The sequence below is a fragment of the Micromys minutus genome, assembly GCF_963924665.1.
Source record: "Micromys minutus genome assembly, chromosome: 6".
Classification (NCBI taxonomy): Eukaryota; Metazoa; Chordata; class Mammalia; order Rodentia; family Muridae; genus Micromys; species Micromys minutus.
The window spans coordinates 22,996,606-23,019,427 of record NC_137975.1 but is presented as its reverse complement, the minus strand read 5'-3'; the positions used below and the strand labels follow the sequence as shown (position 1 = coordinate 23,019,427).

The following is a 22,822-nucleotide window of genomic DNA, read 5'->3' as shown; positions in this document are numbered from 1 at the left end:
CCGCTGACACTGTCTGCCCAGCCATCTCGTTCTCCATACTGTTCTGTCACTCTCTCCACTCAGGTGACCTGTCCGTATAGTGCATTGTGTTTGCAGGGGACACTTCAGAGTTGGTTCAGACACTAGCACATTTCACCTTGTACTTTCAGTGTGCATTTGCATTAGAACCTAGTATTTGCTAATGTGTGTGTACGTGTGTGTGTGTGTGTGTGTGTGTGTGTGTGTGTGTGTGTGTATGCATGTGCAAACTGTGCTGTGAGGCTTATCCACATGGTTTTGTGTATGGCCGTCTGTTACTCCTTGTGCAGAGTCCTGTTCCATTGTGTGGGAATGATTATTTGCTTTTCTCTTATGGAAGGGGGTTTGGGTTGTTTCCAGTTTTGAGAAGAATAAGGCTCCAAGTGCTTCTTGCACAGGTCTTTTTCTTAGGAGCCTACTGTTTTCCTTTCTCCTGGGTAAGGAGCTGACATGTGATTGCTTGGGTACTGGAGGCTGCTTCTTGTTTCTGGCCAACTGCCCTGTCTTCTGACTGTCAGAGATTAGGGCGAGCCTACTCTTCAACTGAGTTACCCTCCCTAAGATGGTGGGCTCTCCTTGGAGCCTGCCCAGCTTTTTCAGGGACAGCAAAGTGGCAACTTTACAAGGCTTTCCCATTGTTGGTCTGCTGGCTGCCACTGAGAAAAGGAGACTTTAGACCTTTTTTGGTGGCACTGTGTGGGGTTTTAGGACTGTCACTGCTTTTGTCACTGCTTGGCTCCCTCTTGAGGGCTGTCTTCTTCAGGCCTGTTGCTCTAGTTTTCTGGATCATTTTTCTTGTGTTGTGGTCCTCAGATCTGCCACAGCTTGGTTATTCTCTTCTGAGAAAGAGCATAGTTTCCACAGTGTGGCCTAGAACTGAACAGTGGCCGTCTGGATGTGGTTCTTGTGTGTGCAGTGTAGAATGTGGGTGGCGCGGTGGCGCTGTGCCACGTCAGATGAGTTAATGCGCATCAAAGTGCAGCCCATCCAGCTCACGCTGCTGAGATACTCAGTGTGATGTCATGTTGTGCCTTTGATTCTAAAACATGAGCTTTGCCATACATTCTGTTTGCTGTTGTGTCATTTAATCCTTGCCTCTATCTGATGAAAAAGCTGCTGTCAGAATTAGCTTTATCAGGACTGTGGCTTAAATCAGCCTTTCTTAGCTGTGATGTTAATGATGCATGCTTGTGGGGCAGCTAAGGAGCGCGGGGTAGGTTAGGAGTTGATGTCCTATGTTTTGTAGGAATGAACAGCATTATGGCCTTTACTTAACAGATGCAGTAGCAGTGTGCTCTCCAAAGCAGTGATCATGAACATGTTTTACCAGATAACTGCCAAGGATGCCTTGGGGGCAAGCCTCAGTCTAGTTTGGCCATACCACATTCATTAAAGACGGAGCTGTGCAGAGAAGACTAGCACGACCCCTGGACAGGACAGGCACATTAATGAAACAATGCATAATTTAAAGTTCTGTTTCTCCTTCACTTTCCAGAGGATGGGTCTCTGTTAGGTTTGTGGGGCACTAGTCCCCTCGGAGATCAGCGTGCAGAGTAATTTATTCCTGCCTGTCAGGAAGTAGAATAAAGTGATCTTGATATGGGGGTGGGGGTCAACCTAGTTTGAAGACAGGTTCAAGCTATTGCTTTCTAAAGCTAATTACTATGGGGTTTTTAGTGTGCACACTCCCAAGTTCCGGGTTTTGTGTAGTCTTCATTTTCCAGTTTTCATGGAGTACAGATTAAATAGCCAGTCCTCGGCAGCACAGCCCAGATTTCAGCTGCCGTAGTGTATTAGCATTGAGAATTGTATGGAATACAAAGTTCGCTGTGTGCTCCTGAGTGCGTAGTACTGTGTATGTAGTAGTATTGTGGGCAGTGATGAATCCTTTTACAGTCAGTTGGTTATTGGTCAGCAGGCCATATGGGAAGGTTTGTGCTTCTGTTAATTTGTTGTCTCCTAATGAGAAACTCATGGCATCTTTTGATACATACTTGGTACACATATTTGGATACCATCATTGTCTGCATTAAATAACTGAGGGTAGTGTAGATTGAGAAAATAAAGCCATTGGTTAAGGGCAGGTAAGGTTGAAGTTGGTATTTGAATTAACTTCAGAGCTATACCTTTAGTCACAATTCTTTATACCCTTCATTTTTCTTCGAAGTAGCTTAAAAACAAAAACCATCAACAAGTAAGTGTATTGGAGCAGGCACGGTTGTAACAGAGCACAGTTTTACTAACACCCCCAAGAAGTAGACATGCTATTGTTCCATTCTGTGTCAGATGGGACTGGAGGCGTGATTATAGGAAATCCTTCAGGCCACTGCCCAGATGGTGGGAGACCGGCTGGGTCCACCCGAGGCAGGCAGAGCCTTTGCTCCCTGGTGTCTGGAGCTAACTCCTGTGACAACGTTCCTTCCTTCTCTGCTGTTGTAGTGACTCTGGAAATACTAACAGGACTTTGGGAGGCGATTTCTGCCTTGTGGTTTTTACTACGACATCTTAAAACAAGAACCAAGCACCCTGCTGCCTAGAACACTACTGATCTTCTCTGTCTGCTCCTTTAGCACTTGCAGGCTTGATTGGCTAGTTGTTGACGATGTCTTCAGTGATAAATATTAGACAAAGCCAAGGGTGGCATTTCTTTGTCTTGTCATGGGGTAGATTCTCTGAGTTAGTCAGCAAGCAGTTTTTATGGAATACCTCTCAAGTGCCATGTATTGGGGACTTAAGACTTGGAGAAGACACATATTGTGAGTAACACCAGTGTTTTTAGATTTTGCATTGTTATGATCAAACACCTGAGGAGGGGTTTATACTGGCTCAGGGTTCAGATAGTCTCCTGGCTTGGAGGAACGTGGTGAGAGAGAGCTGCTTGTGGGATTAGCAAAATGCGGATCCGGTGACAGAATCCATCCAAGGGCTTACCTTTAGTGACCTGCTTTCTCTATTCAGGCCTCAACCTCTTGAAGTGTCCAGAACCTCCCAAAATAGCACCACCAACGTGGACCTAAGCATAGTTTAGTAACTCTTTGAGAAAAGAAATTGGCTGTGGTTTCTCAGGGAGCCCAGGCTGGATGGTGAAGATCTAGCCAATGACCTACTAGATCTTTGCCAGAGATGGTGCCTGTAAAATAGGCCATCTGTTTGGTTTTTCCTGTACCCTCTTAGTTGGTACATTGTTAGCAATTTTGATTGTGTATTGCTTCCTTTCCCATGTTTAGCATGTCTGAAATCCATCCTTCATGCTAGAAAAGATGGGCAGAGTAGCAATGGACATGCTGCCATTTTCTGCCTCTGTTCTCAACAGGGAACCAAACCTCCCTGATCCTTTTTGACTTTGGTTGCAGCTACTAGTTCATAGGTAGAAGCTCGCTGCTCTAGTTTTCTGAGCCGGCACGTCCTCTGTTTTTATGTCTTGGGACCCATCTTTCAGTACCTCACTTTTCCTGTGATTAGAAATATGGGTGATACTAGATCTTGCATCCTACTCTGATAGGGGAAGTAATTTCTAAAAGTTTAAAGAAAAATCAAAATGGCAGATGTTTTAATTGTGGAAAGCAAGGTCATTTGAAAAGGGGTTGTAGACAAGGTGTTTCTAAAAATAATATTTTTCTTGGAGATAATCCAAAAAGAAGGCCTCAACCTTTTGGAATAGACAGAAGGTGTGGTAAAGGCCAGCACTGGACTAATGAATGCTAGTCAACAAAGTGTAGAGAAGGTAACCCCTTTGCCACTGGGAAATGCCCTAAGAGGCCTCCCAAAGGCCCAGATATCAAATTCGATTCAGTCATTCCCCATCATTGTTGGAGGAACTCATCTATAGAGCAATTAAAAGATTTAATGCCAATTTCAAAAAGCAGCACTGCTCTGGATAGAATCAAGATCAGAAGAGCTTCAGTAGATAAAACAAGAAATTCAGGAGAGACCAGAAAACAAGTATTTTGGCAAACTGATATAAATGATCAGAGACCAAAGCTAAAACTACAAATGAATGGCATTGAAATTGAAGGTTTAGTAGACCAGGAGCAGTTGTAACAATATTTTTACCAAAATTTTGGCATCCATATTGGCTTCCTAGGAGGTAAATATTCGGCTTCTAGGGTCTGGAACTTTATCTGAGGTAGAACCAAGTACAAGATGGGTCGAGTGTACAGGGCCAGGAGGACAAATAGGAAAATTAAAGCCATATGTGGCTAATAGAGCCATGAATTTATGGGGACATGATTTGTTGCAGCAGTGGAAAACACAGATTAACATTCCTCCAGCCTCAGAAACAAACCATAAAATAAGGAATGCTTCTGAGAAAAATATTAAAGGGTATTATTCATCAAGAACAGTCACAGATTGTTCAGGTTGTCTATTAGCGGGACACAAGAGCTGCAGAGAGACACTGGATAGTAGAAAAGTCTGAGTTAAATCACCCTGTATGTTTTAAAGATATGTGGACTTCAAATGGAAACCAGGATGTGTATTAAGTTGGGGAAGAGGCTTTGTCTTTGTTTCAACAGGAGAAGAAAAGCTGTAGATGCCATCAAACTTGAGAGACCTCCTGAATAAAGAGAGTTGATAGTTCATCAGTTGGTCATTCAGTTCACACTAACTTATAAAGACTAACAGATGCCTTTCATTTGATCAGGCATGAGCAAATATAAATAAAAACAATATTTTGGAGTGATGGTTTTGCAGAGGCACACTTACTTTACTGACTTGTAATGATGACTAGGTTCTCTAAAACCATGAGTCCTAACTCCATTGTAAAATGTCAGACTGTAGGTTGCCATGTGGCCTACACCATCTTGAACCTCAGCTTTTGAGTTTTCTTCTTAAATAAAAAGGATATTTTTGTTAGGTATTTTTTAAAACGCAAGTAAGAGATTTAAGGTGTTTTAAAGTAATTCAAAGGGTTACTACAGTTCAAATGTGTTTTCTAAATCTCTGTTAGGTGATTTGAAGCTAAAATCAAATATTTGAGCAGGGCAGTGGTAGTTCATACCTTTAACCCCAGCAGAAACAGGTGGATCTCTAGAAGTTGTTTTCTAAAGTCCAGAGTTAGGGTTAGGGTTAGGGTTAGTGAACAAGGTAGTGTTGCACACCTGTAATCTCACCAACTTGGGACAAAACTCAGATATAGCTCCTAATTAGTATGTTTGCACACTAGAGAAATCACAAGTCATGTTTAAGAAATTCATATCCAGGTGGTGGTGGTTCACACCTTTAATCCCAGCACTTGGGAGGCAGAGGCAGGCACATAAGAATTACAGTGATTTAAATTTAAAAGTCACTTGCAAAAGGCAGGCTTAAATTCAAAGTGAATGTCCTTTGTGATCTAAAAATAAATACACTTAAACCTTGACAAAAGTATATATGTAAAGAGAAAGATTATAGGTGTATTTATCCACTAAGATATATTTAGTTTAAAAAAATTCAAATGATTTTTTAAATTTTCAAGTAAAAGGTAATACCTTTTCTGTTGCCAAAAACCATTTTTCCCTAGGAAAGATATAACCTGCCAAAAAAGGAGCCCTGCAGAGTCAGAGCTGGGGCAGGGCATTGTTTTTATCTTTCCAGGAGAATAAAAGATATATTTTACATCTGGTGCTCAACTTGGTTGGAAGAAAAATCCAACTTGATTGGAGAAGAAGAAAACCACTAATGTTGCAGAAAGCAGAAGGCATCTGATGGAGCAGAGTAGAGGACAGGAGAACCTGACAGAAAGCCACGGAGGAGACATGAGCTGGGAACCGTCTCCAGAGGGAAGCGTCAGTTCTTCAGATTGGGCAGGACGCCCAGAGAGACTCGGGAAACTCTGAAGCAGAACAACACAGGAGAGTCAGCAAATCATGGGCAAATCACAGCCATCCCAAAAGACAATTTTAATTATACAGACAAACTCTTCCTGCATTAAAAAATGGAAAACTCCTTCCCAGGTCCCTTGAGCAATGGTAAGAGTAGAGGCGATAGAAATGTCACTTGAAAAAGTCATCACAGGGCCGGAGAGATGACTCTGTGGCTAAGAGCACTGCTCTTCCAGAGGTTCTGAATTTGAATCCCAGCAACCACAGGATGGCTCACAACCATCTGTAATGGGGTCAGATGCCCTCTTCTGGTATGTCTGAAGACAGCTACAGTGTACTTATATATAAGACAGCTACAGTGTACTTATAATAAATAAATAAATCTTTTAAAAAAGTCATCACAGTACTCATTGCAACTGTGATGACCAGGATACACCCCTCCCTACTTTCAGTTGCACTCTTTGGAAAAATAGCTCTACAGCATGGAAAGTTAGCTGTGGTAGTACAAAAGCTTGAGAGGCAAGATAGAAGAGAACAGAACTGCTTAATTGTGAACCTGTGGTACCTAAAGAAATGGAAGCTTGACATATGCAGCCCATATCTGCAGCCTGGCTCTTTGGTGTTGTGCTGGGCATGGAATGCAAGTGTCTAAATGTCTAGTTTATGTGTGGATTCACAAAGATCTAACTGCAGCTTGGTGAATAGAATGGGGAAATAAGATTAGCTAAAGACACTGGATTGTAGGAAGAAACTATTGAGCTAGATCAACTTGTATAAAGATGTTTTAACTTCAGAATGGAAGTCAGAGAGGGTGTTAAATTGGGGAAGAGGTTTTGCCTATAAAAGACTATTGGTTCTATCAAAACTGATAAAGATCTGATTGGAGTAATAGAAACTTCCACATGAAAGGTATGACTCAAGGAAGGAAGAGATGCAGAAAGACTGCAATGTGGGCAACACGGACAGCAGATCCTCTGCATGGGAACAGCTCAGCTCACCAGCTGAAGGACAGTTGTCCATCACACTGGCAGACCATGATCTGAAATGAACATTTACTGAAGACAGATGATCAGGACCGCAGTTAGGAAGGGTCAACAGATCCTCTTAAGGACATTCAGATTGTTAAGCTTGTGGAGTTGGTAATTGTGTCTGTTGTAAAAAGTTAAGCTGTGTACTATTTTTAGCTTAAACAAAAAGGGGGAAATGTTGCAGTATATTTGATCAGACTGTAAACCCTGAGTTTGTGTTGTGTTCTGGCTCATTGTTCTTACACACCTTTAATCCTTCTGGCGGGAACACACACACACACACACACAAACACACACACACACACCCTTAGCACACACCTTTAATCCTAAACAAAGAAGTACAGGTAGTTTGTAGAAGAAAGCACTAATATTTTTAAGTGATGTCTAATTGAGTGGCAGACAAATTGGCAACTCAAAGAAAGATTTGACAGAATAAGATCTGCCCAGTTCTGAGGAAAGAGGAAAGGTAGTCTACTTAAGAGAGAGTGCAGGAGACGAGAGAAGGCAGTTTTACCGGGGCAGTTGTATAGAGGTGGGGGGTGGTGGTGGCAATGTAGACACAGATAAACACAGAGAATGGGGAGCCAGTAGATAGAACATGTTGCCAAAGTTTATATGAGCAATTCAGGAGAGGCTGAGAGAATCCGTTTTTGAATCAGTCAGCTTGTAGAGGAGTTTGAGGCAGAACAGGTGAGTTGAACCAGCCAGAGTACAGAAAGAGCTAGAAAGGGTGAGCATATTCAGCAGCAAGTCTCAGAGGCTGAAAACATTCTAGGCCTAGATTAGATTGTACAGAGGCTAAAGCTTCCACAGTTGGGCCTAGGTTAGCAGACAGAATCAGTAAGCTTGGAAGATGAGTTAGGTAATAAAAGTTAAATGTGTACTGACCCTTGTGGCAGGGCCTTCTGCCTTCTCCTTCCTGGGTTATTGGGTTAGAAGTCATTTGTGTGAGACTTGGCTGTATTTTCAGGCAGATTCCCTTTGAGGTTTCTTCCCATTGCAGCTTCTCTCATCATCTGAATATTGGTCCAAATATTGGCCTTAATGCAGGTTTTCCCACCCCTTCTCCCCTCTCTGAATTTGAACAAGGTTGTGTCTCTCAGTGCGGTGTCCTTGTTCTTGCTTTTGCTAGGGGTACCTGTGTTTAAGTATCATATCTTCCCTGGGCAGTCAGTTTAGAGTGGCAGCACCTTTGCTTATGTCTTCAGCTGGGTGAGGGTTGGCGTCTTGAGTAACGTAAGACAAGACATTACCAAGTGCCCCATTCTTAGCACAGAAATTAACGACTCTGCCATGTGCCTTCTTGTGTTCAGGGACTTGGGCTCTGTCCTACATCTGGGCCATTTTTATAAGAGTGTGTGGAAGAGAAGCTCATGTCTGTCTCTCAGCCATTCTCCTGTGTGTTGTACAGACAACTTCCACCTTCCTGATTCTCTTTTTTTGACGCATTAGAGGTGCTGCTTTTGAATGCTCACAAAGCCCTAAGTGTTGACTTTCAGTTTGTAGGGGCTACTTTATCTTTTCCCCTCCCCTTCCCTACCCTCCCTTTCCCTCCCTACTCTTTCCCATCAGACCTGTTTCGGTTTGTGTGCCATGAACTTTGCTCAGCTAAAATGGAGTCCAAAAGATGCTTCTGCATTTCACCATTTGGACCAAAACCTGACCATGACTATGGCAGGGCAAATTGCCTGAGCTCTTGACCTTCTTCTTCTGTAATTAAAAAGATCTCTCTGCCAATTCTTACAAACCTCACCTACTAAATACTTAAAAAAAAATCTTCATTTTTTTTCTTCCTGTCCCTTGAACTTTAGCGGCTTTGTCTTGGTTTCTGGGAAGGATGCCTTGTGACTTACTGGAAGCTGTGGCGATGCAGTCTGTCCATTTAAGCAGTTAATTAATGTCTATTGCCACTTTTCTAGGTCAGGTTTTGCACTGGGCCTCAGAAATAGCAACTGTGTGTGTGCATGAGAGAGAGAGAGAGAGAGAGAGAGAGAGAGAGAGAGAGAGAGAGAGAGAGAGAGAGAGAGAGAGAGAATGAATATGAGGAACAGCAGGAACACTGCAGGGATGGTGTCTTAGGGTTTTTGTTGCTGTGATAAAACACCATGGGGGAGGGAAGGGTTAATTTCTTATGCTTCCACATCACCGTTCATCTTCAAAGGAAGTCAGGAAGTCAGGACAGGAACTCATATGGGCAGGAACCTAGAGGCAGAGGCCATGGAAGGATGCTACTTATTGACTTGCTCCCTATGGCTTGTTCAGTTTTGCTTTCTACAGAACCCAGTACTACCAGCCTAGGGATGGCCCCACCCACAATAGGCTGGACATTCCTTCACTAATCACTAATTAAGAAAATAACTTTCAGGCCCACCTACAACACAGTCTTATGGAAGCATTTTCTCAGTTTGGGTTCCCTCCTCTCAGATGACTCTAGCCTGTGTCAAGTTGACATAAGATTAACAAGCACAGTGGGAGATGACTAGGGTGGATGAGGGACATCAGGAGTAAATATTTGATGTTCAAACTCCTTCAAACTCATGGAAGAAAAACAAACCACTGCCATCAAACAGTGTTGAAGGTTGGAGTGTGACTCTTAGATTATCATATACTTCCTGATTGGCTTTGGGCAGGTGGCTTCATTGGGCCTCAGTTGCCATCTTTGTAAGTAGAGCCAGCAATAGATTGAATCCTGTGGGGCTCTAAGGTCTAAATGTAGCAACATTGTCTTGTCTTGTGTAACCACACAGGATAGTTTCAGTATGAATGAACATTCATGTTGTCTCTATGTCACAGTCATCTGTTGGAATAGAAAGAACACCTGTAATCCCCCAGTCATTCATCCTCCTAACTAGTCTAGATGACTATTTTTCTGCGATAAATACAATGATCAAAATCAACTTAAGAGTTTATTTTGGTTTATGATTCCAGACGGCTAGAGTCCGTAATGGTAGGATGCTGGCTGGTCACATTTCTGTGGCACAGAGGAAGTAGGAGAGGGGAGACTGGATGCTCCCGAAGCCCACCTTAAGTGATAAACTTCCTCTAGCAAGGCTGCACATCCTAAAGGTTCCTTCCAAACTCTGATTTCATTTTTTAAAAGCAGCACCTACTGGGGGCCATGTGTTTAAATACTCTGAGCCTCTGGGGCTCATTTCTCATTCCAGCCGCCATATGACCCGACTTCTGAGAAGTACTGTCCCCACTGTGTCAGGGCTCATGTCTACACAGCTCGGAAGCTGTGAGCAGTGGAGTTTGGATCTAGTTTATTTTGCCTGCTGTCATATGTTGGCTCCCTGCTCTAGAAAGTTTCCTTCTTATTCTCCTGTGTACTTGCGCCACAGGCTCTTCCTGCCTCGAATGCTGTCTCTGGTCTTTTCCTCTGGAAGGAAGGATGCCTGTGGAGGGCAGGTAACTGCCCCAGTGTCAGGTGAGGGTGCACATAAAAGGCCTACAATACTGTTCCTCTTAGAAAGAAAATCATGCAGACACTAAGGATTCAGACAAACATGTAAAGTAGAAAGAGAGTGTGGGGAAATCTGTGCTACTGACTGGTGATCAGCACTGCTATTTTTTGAGATTTTATTTTTATTTTATGTAAATGAATATTTTTCTGAATCAATGTCAGAGCCCAATGTCTGTGCAGTTCCTCTAGAGGCCAGAAGAAGGTGTTGAATCCCCATGACTGGAGCTACAGAAATCTGTGAGCCATCATGTAGGTGCTTGGAATTGAACCCAAGTCCTTTAGCCTTCAGGCGAGTGCACTCAGACCCTGAACCATCTCTCCAGCTCAGCACTGTTAACTAAAAATACTCCTCCAAGAAGAAAGAAGAGCTCGGTCATCCACGAAGTCATAATAGTCTCTCTGTCTCTGTGTCCGTGTTTCTCTATGTGTTTGTCTGTCTGTCTCTCTCCTCTCTTTCTCGCTTGCTCTCCCTCTCTCCCTCCCCCCCTCATTTACTTGTGGTTGTGGGAGTCTGTTCTCTCCGTCCACCATATGGGCCTGGGGATTGAACTCAGGTCATCAGGGTTGGCAGCGAGTGTGCGCTTTTACCCAGTGAGCCGTCCCCCGGCTTCTTAAGAAACAAAGCAATGGAAGCGCACAGGGGACTCGTTCATTCTGTTTAGTATCATTTTCCCCTTCGTCTTTCTTTACTTTTTTTTTTTTAAGAAATTTAAGAGATACACAAAAGACAAAAAATGTTGCCCGTAATACTTCTCATTTATAATGAACCTAAATTAATGTTCAGTGTGTTTCATCTTGTCTTGAGAACTGTGCTTGAGGAAGTTGCTTATGAAACATGAATGCAGTTTCATTTAAGATTAGGACATTAAACACAGCCAGGGTATCACCTGGATCCCGTGTGCTCTCTCCCTGGTAACACCATGTTCTTGTGGTAACGGCCAAGAAGCCGCCTCGTGCTCTCACTGAGAGCACCATGTTCTGTGGCCCACAGCTGTGCCTCACCATTTATCAGCTCCTTGCTAGTAGGTATTTATTTGGTGCTAGTAGGCTTCCTGCCATCGAAATACTGAAAGAAGAGTGTTTGTAGGACCATGGTTGGAGCTGAGATGTAAACACAGCTTTGATAGGAATGGCCAGCTCTCTCCCAATTAGAATTCTTTCAGCCAGGAGTGAGAATTTGTTTCCCAAATCTTTGCAAATCAAGCAGTTTGTTCGAATGTGAAAGTTTGGCCAGCCCGGTGCAGTCATTGGCCCTTTTCGTAAGTTCTCTCTGTATGAGTTCCAGCAGGCCTTTGCACTTGGTCACCACTTTGTCTGAACCACCTTCAGTCATTCTTGTGTTGGGCTGGCGATCCTTGCTAGCGTTCAGTCAGCCTCCTGTGTTGCAAGTCTTTGAAGATTTTGTCATTTACAGTGTGACCTTTTCTTTAACCTCAGCCCTTTGTACCTGCCTTTCTGGTGGTTCCTGAGCAAGGCAGGGCACAGCAGGGAGAGTCACCCTCAGTGGAGGTCACTTCTGGGCAGTGTGGGGAGGGTGCTTATGGCTTTTGGGACTAAGATTCCTCATTGTCAGTGTTACTGTGGGTAGAGACTTAGCCCCCATCATACTTAGAAAATTCAGTAAGAAGGAGAGAACTGACTTTTACATCCTGGTTGAGTGTATGGAAAACAAGTACCAGCACATAGGGCTGCTGCAGTCCTTTTGTGTGTGTGGTGTCGTCTGCCTTCTGCGGGGTGTAGGATCTGTGGCTGCTGTCATGTTGGTCAGTTTCTAGGGAGGCTCATTGGGCATCCTCAGTGAGCTTTGCAGTAGCAGAGGTGACGGCGTGCTCCTTTATCTCTTTCTGAGTAATTAAATGGACGTGCACCCGCTGTCATCTCTTGTGCTCTGGAGCAGGGATGGATGGGCACAGAGAGAAGGGTGGTCTGCCTTTGAGCCTGTTGGCATGTATCAGTGTTTTGGGCGTTGAGACTCCCTCCTCACCATGGCTGCCTCTGTAGCAGCATCTTGTGTGTGTGTGTGTGTGTGTGTGTGTGTGTGTGTGTGTGTGTGTGTGTGTATGTGTATGTGTCTATTCACGCATCTCTTTCCAGTTTAATTAATTCCCATGGCTGGGATCTGATGCTATATTTTTTAATGCTCTCCATTTTATCCTGACACTGAGCATTGTAGATTTTTCAGAGAGAAGGCATTCTGTGTGTTCTTCCCTGGGTCTCTCTCTGGCCTTGGGTCTATTGGTGTGGACTCTTAATGTGTTGAAAATAGCAAATGATGAAGAACAGTCTGTCTTGTGTTTAACAGTTATCTAACGAGAATTAAGCTAGCTTCTCTGTGTTGAGTGGAAGCTGTCCAGGCATCATGCTGGAAGGAGAGGCCCAGACATGAGGAGACAGGGCATCTCACTTCTCCCTGGGAGGAGCTGTGTGTGGAGCTAGGATAGGAATAAATAGAGTGGGTTAGGGAATGGGTGAGCACGTCAGTCTACTCTACGTCCGTGGGTGGGGGTGAATGACAACTGGGGACTTCAAGCCTGCACCCCTGCACCCCTGGGAGAGTCAGTGGGTTCTCTGCTGGAGATTGAGAGCTTAGGAGATAGTCTGCAGAGGTGGTGTCTGGGAGGAAGTGCTCACAGGGGCCACAGCTAACTGGAAAATCCTATGGAGGGATCACTCCATAAAGGATGACCTCATTTATACAATAGGAGTCTCCCTTCTAGACAGGCAAGAGCCAGATGAAATGATGCATCGCATTGGAAGTACTTCGACATTTTATTTGGAGAACCCCCACCCCCAAACTATGCCTGCTACTTGAATGTTCACAAAAGAGGTTGCTGAGACTTGCCTACAGTGGCTGCCTTTCCAGGTCCTCTTTTCCTTCTGCCCTACAAAACATCGTGGCAACCATGTGGTTACAAAAGAAGCATTTGTGGTCCAGAAAGACGATGGTTCTGGCCTAAGGGAGCGATGAGTTGGTGCCCAGCACAGGGCTTTCCTCCACCCCCAGTAGCCTCCTGGGAATGCAGAGGTCTTGTTTGACAACACACAGTACACTTGGTGCCTGAATTGGACTTCTGCATCACTCTTGGCACCAAGTTAGAATCAGCACATCCCTGCTCCAGCTGTCCCTTTTAAGTGGTGTGTGGAGGGGAAACTCGAGGCTGCACCTTATCCTGGGTCCCCACTGCCTGGCGTCCAGAGCTATGAATAACCCTTGAGGGAAGTGGGCGTGCCTGGGATCCCAGCTGCCCACCTCAGGGGAACTGATGTACAGGAATAGCAGCAGAGTAAGAATAGCACTGATGTGCTGCCTGCTGTGTGCCAAGCCATTCTTGGTAGTGTGCATTCTTTTCACTTGTTACTGGTGTTTGGTAGAGCGGCCTCTTATGGACCTGTTCAGCACCTGGGAAAATGGGAGGCACCAAGGGGTTAGGAGCCCCGCCAGAGCTCACAGAGCGTGTGGTCTTCTGAGGTGTAGAGTGTGTGTGTGGGGGGAAGCTTATTTGTTGCTCCTGTTGTCCCCGTGTCTGCTGTGAGTAGTGCCACAGGCCTAAGCTCCTCTCTTGCTTTCCTCTCCTGCCTTTGGGTTTACTTAGGCTATCTTTTCAGGAGACCTCAGGATGGAAGCTCTCCTGGAGGGAAGGTAAGGGGTCAAAGGTATGCAACCAGAGTCTAGGGCCCCTGCTTCTAATACCACGTGCAATTCCTACACCTCCCTCACCGACACTGTCCTAAACTCCATCTGTGTTATGGGCTCCATGACCTGATCCCTGCTGTACTTTCAGGTCTCCTCGGCCTGCGCACCTTAGTTTAGAACACACGTCTGACCTCTGTAAGAGAATTTCAGAGATACCATACAGGGCTGAGTCAAGGCACGGAACCGTTCCAGGCCTAGTTAGCATCCTGGATTTCAGCACACCTTTCTTGGAACCTGGTAGTTTTTGTTCTTTAGTAGAAAAGTTCATCCCCCAGACTAAGGGCCTGAGCCTTTTGTTCCCCGGTGTCCCTGCTGCTCTGTGGGAATGAGACCTTCCCCGTGTGACTCCAGGCTTCTGCTGCACCTGCTGCTCCAGCTCTCTCTGCTGGGTTCCTAACACTTTCCTGTCACCTCTCTGTCTGGAGGGCTCAGGCCCCTCTCTTGTCTGTCTTTACTTACATGCACTTGAGATTTGTGCATCTTGCTTTCTCTCTCCAGGTTTCTGTTTGCTAAACTTGTCTACAAGTGTCTCTGGCACTTCATGCCCCTGCCCTTTGACGTCACCAGGCAGCCTGCTATGACGGTCTGATTACATGTGACCGGAGCATACAGGAGGCCCTGTCTCAAATAGAAGTGAACACTTTCAGAGTTGTCCCTAATCTCCCCAACCTAACCAAGTTTCCAGAGAATAAAACCTAATTTTATCTCAGCTGCTTGTCTTCCTGGAGAATCTCTAGTCTTGCTCTGGTGACTTCACCTGGAGGAGAGAGGCATGCTTGCAGCAGCACGTGCGCCCCTCTCTGTGCGTGGGGAGACAGTTTAGATAGTAAGACAAAGTCCACTCCAAATTTTTTCCAAGGAGGAGAGAGCTTGAAAATACATTCACTAATAGGTGAAGGGAGAGGAGGGATTTGATTAAAGAAATCAAATTTATTTCACCCGTGGAGAGAAGGCATATGAAAGTGTTGATTTTGGATTAAGAGAGCCTTACACATAGCTTTTTGTTGCATTTGTAAGGTGGTCTCCCTGTGAGGCCCAGGCTGGCAGAGAACTCCTTCCCTGCACCGGTGCTGGGACGATGGGCGTGTGACACTGCTGGACACTTATTTGCTGGGAAAGATGACCCTGCTTCTGCGGCACTGTTGATTATGTTGGCTAACGCTGTCCCGCCCTGGGAGTGCCCACCTCCTGTATCTCCTGCTGCGCCAGCCTGAACATTTCAGATTCAGTCTACTTTGGTTTGGCGTTCAGTGCCATGTGAGGCCTGTAGTAGAAGTGCAGTCAGTACTTGATGAGTTGGATTACATGCACACGGACTCGGCCAGTGACTCTTTGTTCCTTCTACAGCATGGGAAAATAAAAATACACACCCTGTAACACTCCTCCCTCACCCCCCAAACTCCAGTACAGAACTTGTGCCGTGCTCTCAATTTGACCACAAGGTGGCAGTGTGACACAGTGGGGAGCTTGCGGCCTGCATAGTGACACATACTGCGCACTTGGGTGATAGCTGTCTAGTTGGTTCTTTGTGGGTTTCTGCTTGGGAAGTTTCCGCTTTGAAGCCACTTAGAGAAGTTTAAGGCTCTAACAGTTCCTTAGACTCTGGATAACAGGGTGGAAAGACTTGGAATTTGTCAGGTCTGATTCAGGCCATGGCTGTTGTCCTAGAAGCTTAGCCTTCCTTGTACAGGCCACTTCTCTGAAATGGTTCAGCGTGACCACATCCTAAGAGCACTAGTGTTGCTCATTGGGACTCTGAGCTTGTCTTTGGCGGTTTGACACCACTTCCCGGACCTTAGCTCTCTTCTCAGTCTCCCTGCGTGTTTGCTCAGCCACACCGGCCTTATTGTAGTCAGTGCCCAGCCTTCACCTTATCGGAGGCCTGCGTGCCTTCCTGCTGTCTGCCTGTCCGTCTGCTCTCTGGTCTGTTTTCCTGGCAGCTCGGACTGCAAGATGTCCAGAGCTGTTGGAGAGTGTGATGTATGGGTGATGTGTGCGGGTGTGTGTCTAGTCGCTTGAGCCCTGCATTGAGTAGACACTCTGACAAAACTGCTGACTGTTACCACTGAGCTCATCTGTGAGTCAAAGTGGCCATTCCGTTTACAGAGCAGAGGTGCTAGGATGCCTTTGGTTCTAACAGTGGGATTCTAAAAGAGTTTAAGCCATCAGGAAAACGTTCAGTTTGTTTGTTTTGCTTTGGAAACAGGGTCTCGTGTAGCCTAAACTTTCCCCGGTTTCATTGCAGAGCAAGACTGAGCCCTTGCTTTTTGTCTAGTGTCCCAGGTGTGCCTGGCAGGGATAGGATGCTTGGTGATGTCACGAGGATCCCTTGCTTCCTTTTCATACTACTCAGTGGTCTTGGGCCAGATCCTTTACTGGTACCATGGTGACAGCACGCTCCTCCCTGCCAGGTGCAGGAGAGAGTATTGGTTCTGTGATTTTTGTGTGGTTGTCGCTCAGTAAATTGCTTTCAAAGTTCTTGTGGGCCGTTTGGATGTTGGGCTTGTTCCTAGGCTAGTCAGTAGCAAAGGGCGGAAACCAGGAGCTGGTTTAGACTGATGAGAATCCAGCTTCCCTGCATGCTCCTGGACACCTGGTCTAGGGGAAAAGAAGGGACATGAATGCGGCTCCAGGCTGCAGCTGTGGTAAGCACAAGGTTTTCACCAGCATCCGCTGACTCCAGAGACCATCTGTCTGAATCTGCTATAGGTTTTTAAGTTCCTGTTCCTGCTGATTCCGAATTTCTCCTTGTCCTTGAAGTGTTTCTTTTTAGCCTGTCTCCATGGAACACTGTCCTCCAGTACTTGCGTGCTGCCTTCCCTCCCGTAGACTTCATGCTCTTAGCTGGTGGGATGAGAGTTGTCTCAGCCTTGCTGTTCAGGCTCTGGAGGCTCAAGCTGAAGTGTAGTGTTGAGTGGTTAAAGTCATCTGATGGTCCTAGAGCAGGAGAGACCAGGGAGGATGCTGAGGATGTGGCCTCAGGCCTTGAGAGAGCATTTGTAGTGTTGGTGGGAGAGCTGGCTCGTCCAATAATTCTGTGGCCGGGCACTACTGTCCCCCGTAGACTTGTGTCCCTCAGGAGATGTTGGCTTTGCAGATGCTCCAGGACTGTCCGAAAGCGCGCAGAGAGGTGGAGCTGCACTGGAGGGCCTCCCAGTGCCCGCACATTGTGCACATCGTGGATGTCTACGAGAACCTGTATGCTGGGAGGAAGTGCCTGCTGATTGTCATGGAGTGGTAAGCAGCCTGCTGGCTTCTGTCCATCCCATGCCCCTGCCATACTGAAGTGCCTCTGCCTCTGGGGACAGCCCTCCATGGATCTTACAGCTTGAAATATCAGCATTTGGCTTCCTTTGGGGGCAGTGGGAGGGTTTGGGGGTGGGGTGTCTTGTTGGTTGCCAGACCTTTCACTGTGCCTTTTTCTTTTCCAGTCTTGATGGTGGAGAGCTCTTTAGTCGAATCCAGGACCGAGGAGACCAGGCATTCACAGAACGAGGTAGAGAGGTCCTGCTGTGGGGATAGATAGCACTGGGTGGACAGAGCAGCAGGCTACTCTAGGGTCTTTGCAGGATCCACTCACAGGAGTGGTGGAGGGTTGCCTTCTAAGGCTCACTGCTAGGAATGTCTCTCTCCCTTAGCCGTGGCCAGCTCCTAGCTTCTTTGTGTCTCTGAGGAGTTGGGGGTGTGGGAGACCAAGGCTGCATTGTCAGGTTGGTGTGTAGAGCTTTCATACCTCTAGCTCATGCTTTTCTCTCTCGTCTGCAGAAGCGTCAGAGATCATGAAGAGCATCGGTGAGGCCATCCAGTACTTGCACTCTATCAACATTGCTCATCGGGATGTCAAGGTAACACCTGTCTGTATCCTGTGCTCTGTGCACCCTGACTGCCCGGTCATTCAGGGCAGGGTGCGTCTGTAGTCCAGCCTATGGCTTGTGGGGCTTGGGACAGGGGACCACAAACTTAGTATGGAAGTCCCTGTGGGCTGCTCATCAGTCCCACACATAGCCCACTGAGTCAGCAGTGTTCCCTAGAGCTCCATCGGTCTCTGGTTTCCTGGCCCTCTGTAGCAGGAGCGCATGTCCTCACGCTGCCCGATGCATGCTGGTTGAGCAGATGAATGGACAGCAACGTCATTCCACTTGGCTTCCTCAGCATTTCCACAGGTCTTATTCACTCCTGTCTCTCTCCACAGCCTGAGAACCTCTTATATACTTCCAAAAGGCCCAATGCCATTCTGAAACTCACTGATTTTGGCTTTGCCAAGGAAACCACCAGTCACAACTCTCTGACCACTCCGTGTTATACACCATACTATGTGGGTGAGTTCAGGGGATCATAGGCCTAGGCATGTTGGGTCTTTACATTTTTATGTACTGGATCTAACAGGGCTCCACTATGAGTGGGTTGACTGCCAGACTTAAGCTGTGATCCAGGGCTATGAAAATAGTCTGCTGGGCTTAGGACGTCATCGGTGTCTGTGTACTCTTCCTTAGAAGAGCCAAGGTTTTTCCGTGGAGTCTGGAATTCAGATTTTGCTGTAAAGTCCCAGCTGACTCACAGAAGAAGCCCCCAGATCATGGTTGGGAAGTTAAGTGGGTAACACTTGTTTGTAGGTTCGCAGTGGCTCAGCAGTGTTTGCACCCCAGGCTTGTAGCTGCAGAGTCCCTTCTGGGAGAGGGTCTTCTCCCCCAACCCCCATTGCTGCTGCTCTTCCTTTATGAAGGGATGAAGGACTCTGAGGCAGGGGAGGGCTCAGCATTCAAAGAACCAGGATAACCCACAGTGATCTTTGCTTTGCAGCTCCGGAAGTACTGGGCCCAGAGAAGTATGACAAGTCCTGTGACATGTGGTCCCTGGGTGTCATCATGTATATTTTGTAAGTGGGCTGGAGTGTGGGATGGCTGCTAGGCTGCAGTGCATTAGGGAGATGGGGAAGCTTGTACCTCTGCAGCACAAGGGGAAGAGGCAGGCATTAGCATTTCCTTTTGGATGGGAGACTCCCTGGGAATCCCCTGGTGTCCCCTTTCACCTGATGCTTATGGGTTTGGTTGCTAAGTGGTGGCAGAAACTAGCTGATGGCCTAGGCTGACTAGGTGACATCCTTGGCACATGAGACTCTTGGGTCCTGCTGTGTCTGTATCAGCGATTTTCTATTTCTCTGTGACTATTACAAGCAGAGTCTGTCTCTCACCTGATTCTCAGTGCAGGATTTCTAAATAGCCCCCACCTTGCCCTTCTCTTCCCTAGGCTGTGTGGGTATCCCCCCTTCTATTCCAATCATGGCCTTGCCATCTCTCCGGGCATGAAGACTCGTATTCGAATGGGCCAGTATGAATTTCCTAATCCAGAATGGTCAGAAGTGTCCGAAGAAGGTAGGAACCAGCCTTCCAGAACAGGGAGAAGAGTGTGTGTGAATGTATGCACATGTAAGTGTTGGTGTTTCTCACGTGCATGCTGGAACTGGGGACTTGCACCTGTTCCTATATCTTCTAGGTGTGTATTGTCTGTGTGTGAAGTGCCTGAGGCATGGTCAGAGCCATGGGTATGGGTAGGACTTGTCCAACATGCTGGTCCTTGGAGCCATTGCTCCTTGGGTAGCTGCCACTACTTTGTGTCATTTGAGCCTGATTCATGCAGGAAACTTTAGGAAAAGGTTTTTAGGAAAACCTGAGCTGTCTCTGTCCCTGTCTGCTGAGCTGTCTTATCCCCTGAGCTATCCCTGTCTTCTGAGCTCTCCTGTTTTCTGAGCTGTCCCTGTTTCCTGAGCTATCACTGTTCGCTGAGCTGTCCCATCTCCTGAGCTGTCTCTGTCTCCTGAGCTGTCTGTCCCTGACCTGTGAGCTGTCTGTTCCTGTCCGTTGAGATGTCCGTTCTATTCCCTGAATTGTCTCTTTGTCCTCTAAACTGTCCCATCCCCTGAGCTGTCTGTCCTGTATCCTTGAGCTGTCCCATCCCTTGACCTCTGTGTTCTCTGTCTCACCCATAGTGAAGATGCTTATTCGGAATCTGCTGAAAACAGAGCCCACCCAGAGAATGACCATCACAGAATTCATGAACCACCCCTGGATCATGGTAAGCTTTACAGGCTGGGGAGACTGGATGTAAGGGACTATTGCTCAGGATTGCTCAGCCTTTACCAGAGCTTTACTGCTCCAGACTGTCACTTGATCCCATTTCTCTCTCCTCAGCAATCTACGAAGGTCCCTCAGACTCCACTGCACACCAGTCGTGTCCTGAAGGAGGACAAGGAACGATGGGAGGATGTCAAGGTGAGGGACCGCTGAGGAAGAGAGCTGGGAAGGCAGTTTCCAGGAAGTCCCCAGCAGGAGTCTGGCCTGGCCAAGGACAGTTTGGCTCTGTGTTCTTCATTCCATTCATTCCAGTGTCTTCAGAGCAACAAAATGGTGACTGGGAGCCATCACCTTCACTGGGTTGTAGCAAAGGTTCTGGCCAGACTCTGCTGTCTGTTTGCCATGAGACTTTCTCTCCCTGGGGCTCTAGTGGGACCTGCAAGGGCATTAGGTACTATCTCCTCAGTTTTCAGATGGGGCACTAAAGCCCCAGACAGGAGCAGGCCCTACAGGATGGCTGGCCCAGGGCTCTTTCCCACTTTGTGGGCTTGTCAGAGGGTTCCTGGGAGATTAGCTACACAGTGGCCAGCTAGTGCTGAACCAGTGCTGGAGGATGTTGATGTCATTGTACCCTTTTCTTGCCTTGTCTCTCTGTCCCTCACTGCCTGTGTCTCTCTTATGTCCTCTCTCCCTGTTTCCAGGAGGAGATGACCAGTGCCTTGGCCACGATGCGTGTGGACTATGAGCAGATCAAGATAAAGAAGATAGAAGACGCATCCAATCCTCTGCTTCTCAAGAGGAGGAAGAAGGCTCGCGCTGTGGAGGACGCGGCCCTTGCCCACTGAGCCGCTCTGTCTCCCATCCCACTGGAGGACAAGCAATAACTCTACATGAATATATTTTTAGACAAAGAGACACAAGTTGCCCAATGCTGCCTCCTGTTCTCTTGGTCTGCGTGGCGCCCAGAAATGCCTCCGGCTTTATTCTGCCCTTGGCCCTGGCTTTCCCCGAGGTGGGGGCTGGAGGATGTGTGAGGGGGTGAGGTGCTCCTGAGCCCGTGCTCCTTTTGCATTTTATCTGTAATTTGACGTAGTTTTTATGGAACCTATCTTTTTGTCCTTTTCCTCACTCCCCGTGCTTCCCCAGGCCCTTCCCATCTGCAAAGGCTGAGGCTTACCCAGGGGTGCTGTGGAAGTTGTTATAGGGGATGTTCCTAGGTTACCCCATCTGTGCCCCTGGCCTCCCACTGTAACATGGGGTCCCCACTGGCTCTAGAATCTAGGAACTCCAGGGAGAAGGGAACGGAATAGCAGTGGGTGCCACTTGCCTCCCACTGAAGCCCTTAGATATCACCAGTGTGCACAACAGAGCAGCACATGCGTGTGCATGTGTGTGCATGCCTGGGATTTGGAGGGTCTATGGAAGGCAGGGATACAGGGACTCCTGCTTGAACTGAGCCTGCCTAAATGCCTAGGGAGCTTGTCTGGATCCAGAGCCAGGTAGTCATGGCCTCTGTGTTAACTGGGCAGGGGAGGCAGTGAGGTGTGTGGTGACTGGCAGCCATCAGGAGGACTGGGCTCCCTCAGGACCCCTTTCCTGAAGTAGTGTTGGTCCCAGGTCCCTGAGACACTGAGTAGCCTCTGCTTGCCCTTCTTGCCATGATTAACCCACCCTTGTTGAGTTCTCTGAAATTTTTAGCCATTTCTCAGTGGGCTGTCCATTCCCATGGTGAGCCTGGGAAGGCGGTTGCGTTTCATGAATCTCCCCTGAGCTCTGGGGTTCCTGCCAACCTCCCTTTGGCAAGGGCAGAACCACATGTGGTCTTCCTGGATTTCCACCATGTGGTCTGGTGGGTGGGACAGTCTTCGCACCAAAGATGTCTTGACTCTGTCCCTGCCTACGATCCACCTTACCCCCGAACTACTCAACCTGGGTGGGGGCTCCCCAGGATTGAGGAGGAGCAGGTGGGGAAGAGTCTTTGTGCCATGGTCCCCCATTCCCCTCCTGCTGGAGGAGGGGTGTCTCCCTCAGGGGTTGGTGGAGGAGGGGCTCCTGGGCATCTGTGGGCCTGGGGCAGGGCCCAGATGTCTGCAGCCCCTCCCATGTCTTTGATGGTGTGTTCAACTGTTGTAAACTGTTGTTTTGTATGAGCAAAATTGTCTTTACTAAACAAATTTAATAGTTGAAAGTTTCTCATTCTTTTTCTTCCTGTGGTTCGGGCCCTTGACTGCTTACTTCTGTTCTTCCAGCCTGAGGAGAGTGTCTTCTGTGAAGGGCGGCAAAGCCCTAGGCCCTGAGAGGGGAGAAGAAAGCCTCCTGGCTGCATCAGCATGGGAACAGCCCCTTTTAGATGAGGGCCTGTGTCAATGAGCTGCTCTCCTTTGGAGTTTGGGTTCCCAGAAAAACAGGGTGGTGTATTGTCTTAGAATTCCAGAAGGGGGCAGTACAGGCCAGGCAGAAACAAAAGTGCTTTGAGTCTCAGAAAGCCTGTGATAACAGAATATCCTTGGCAGAGCCTAGAGTAGGAGCTGATTTGCTGACCCCACCACTCAGTTCCCAGGCAGAGGAGAAGGGCTGGGCAGCATGGCTAGTTACCCGCCCAGAGCGTGAAGCACTGTGCCCGGGGCGTTCTCGGTCTTCTACCAGCCTTCTCTCTGGAAGATGCACTTGCCTGGCACCCTAGTCATCATCCTACCTGCAGGACCTCCTGCCTCTCCTGGAGCACTTAAAAAGGCTGGTAGAAAGTG

General features: G+C 47.3%; 1 protein-coding gene across 1 annotated transcript in view; it reads left to right on the top strand.

Moving 5' to 3' along the window:
- MAPKAPK2 (MAPK activated protein kinase 2) overlaps nucleotides 1-22,257 on the top strand; it is a 44,428-nt gene extending 22,171 nt beyond the window's left edge. Inside the window, exons 2-10 of the mRNA XM_080918571.1 lie at nucleotides 17,102-17,241; nucleotides 17,436-17,500; nucleotides 17,770-17,849; nucleotides 18,197-18,323; nucleotides 18,805-18,880; nucleotides 19,252-19,376; nucleotides 19,991-20,076; nucleotides 20,193-20,273; nucleotides 20,777-22,257. Of these exons, the coding sequence (XP_080774697.1) occupies nucleotides 17,102-17,241; nucleotides 17,436-17,500; nucleotides 17,770-17,849; nucleotides 18,197-18,323; nucleotides 18,805-18,880; nucleotides 19,252-19,376; nucleotides 19,991-20,076; nucleotides 20,193-20,273; nucleotides 20,777-20,920 (924 nt within the window). The 3' untranslated portion in view covers nucleotides 20,921-22,257. The remainder of the gene's footprint in view (nucleotides 1-17,101; nucleotides 17,242-17,435; nucleotides 17,501-17,769; nucleotides 17,850-18,196; nucleotides 18,324-18,804; nucleotides 18,881-19,251; nucleotides 19,377-19,990; nucleotides 20,077-20,192; nucleotides 20,274-20,776) is intronic.
- The last annotated feature ends 565 nt before the right edge of the window (nucleotides 22,258-22,822 follow it).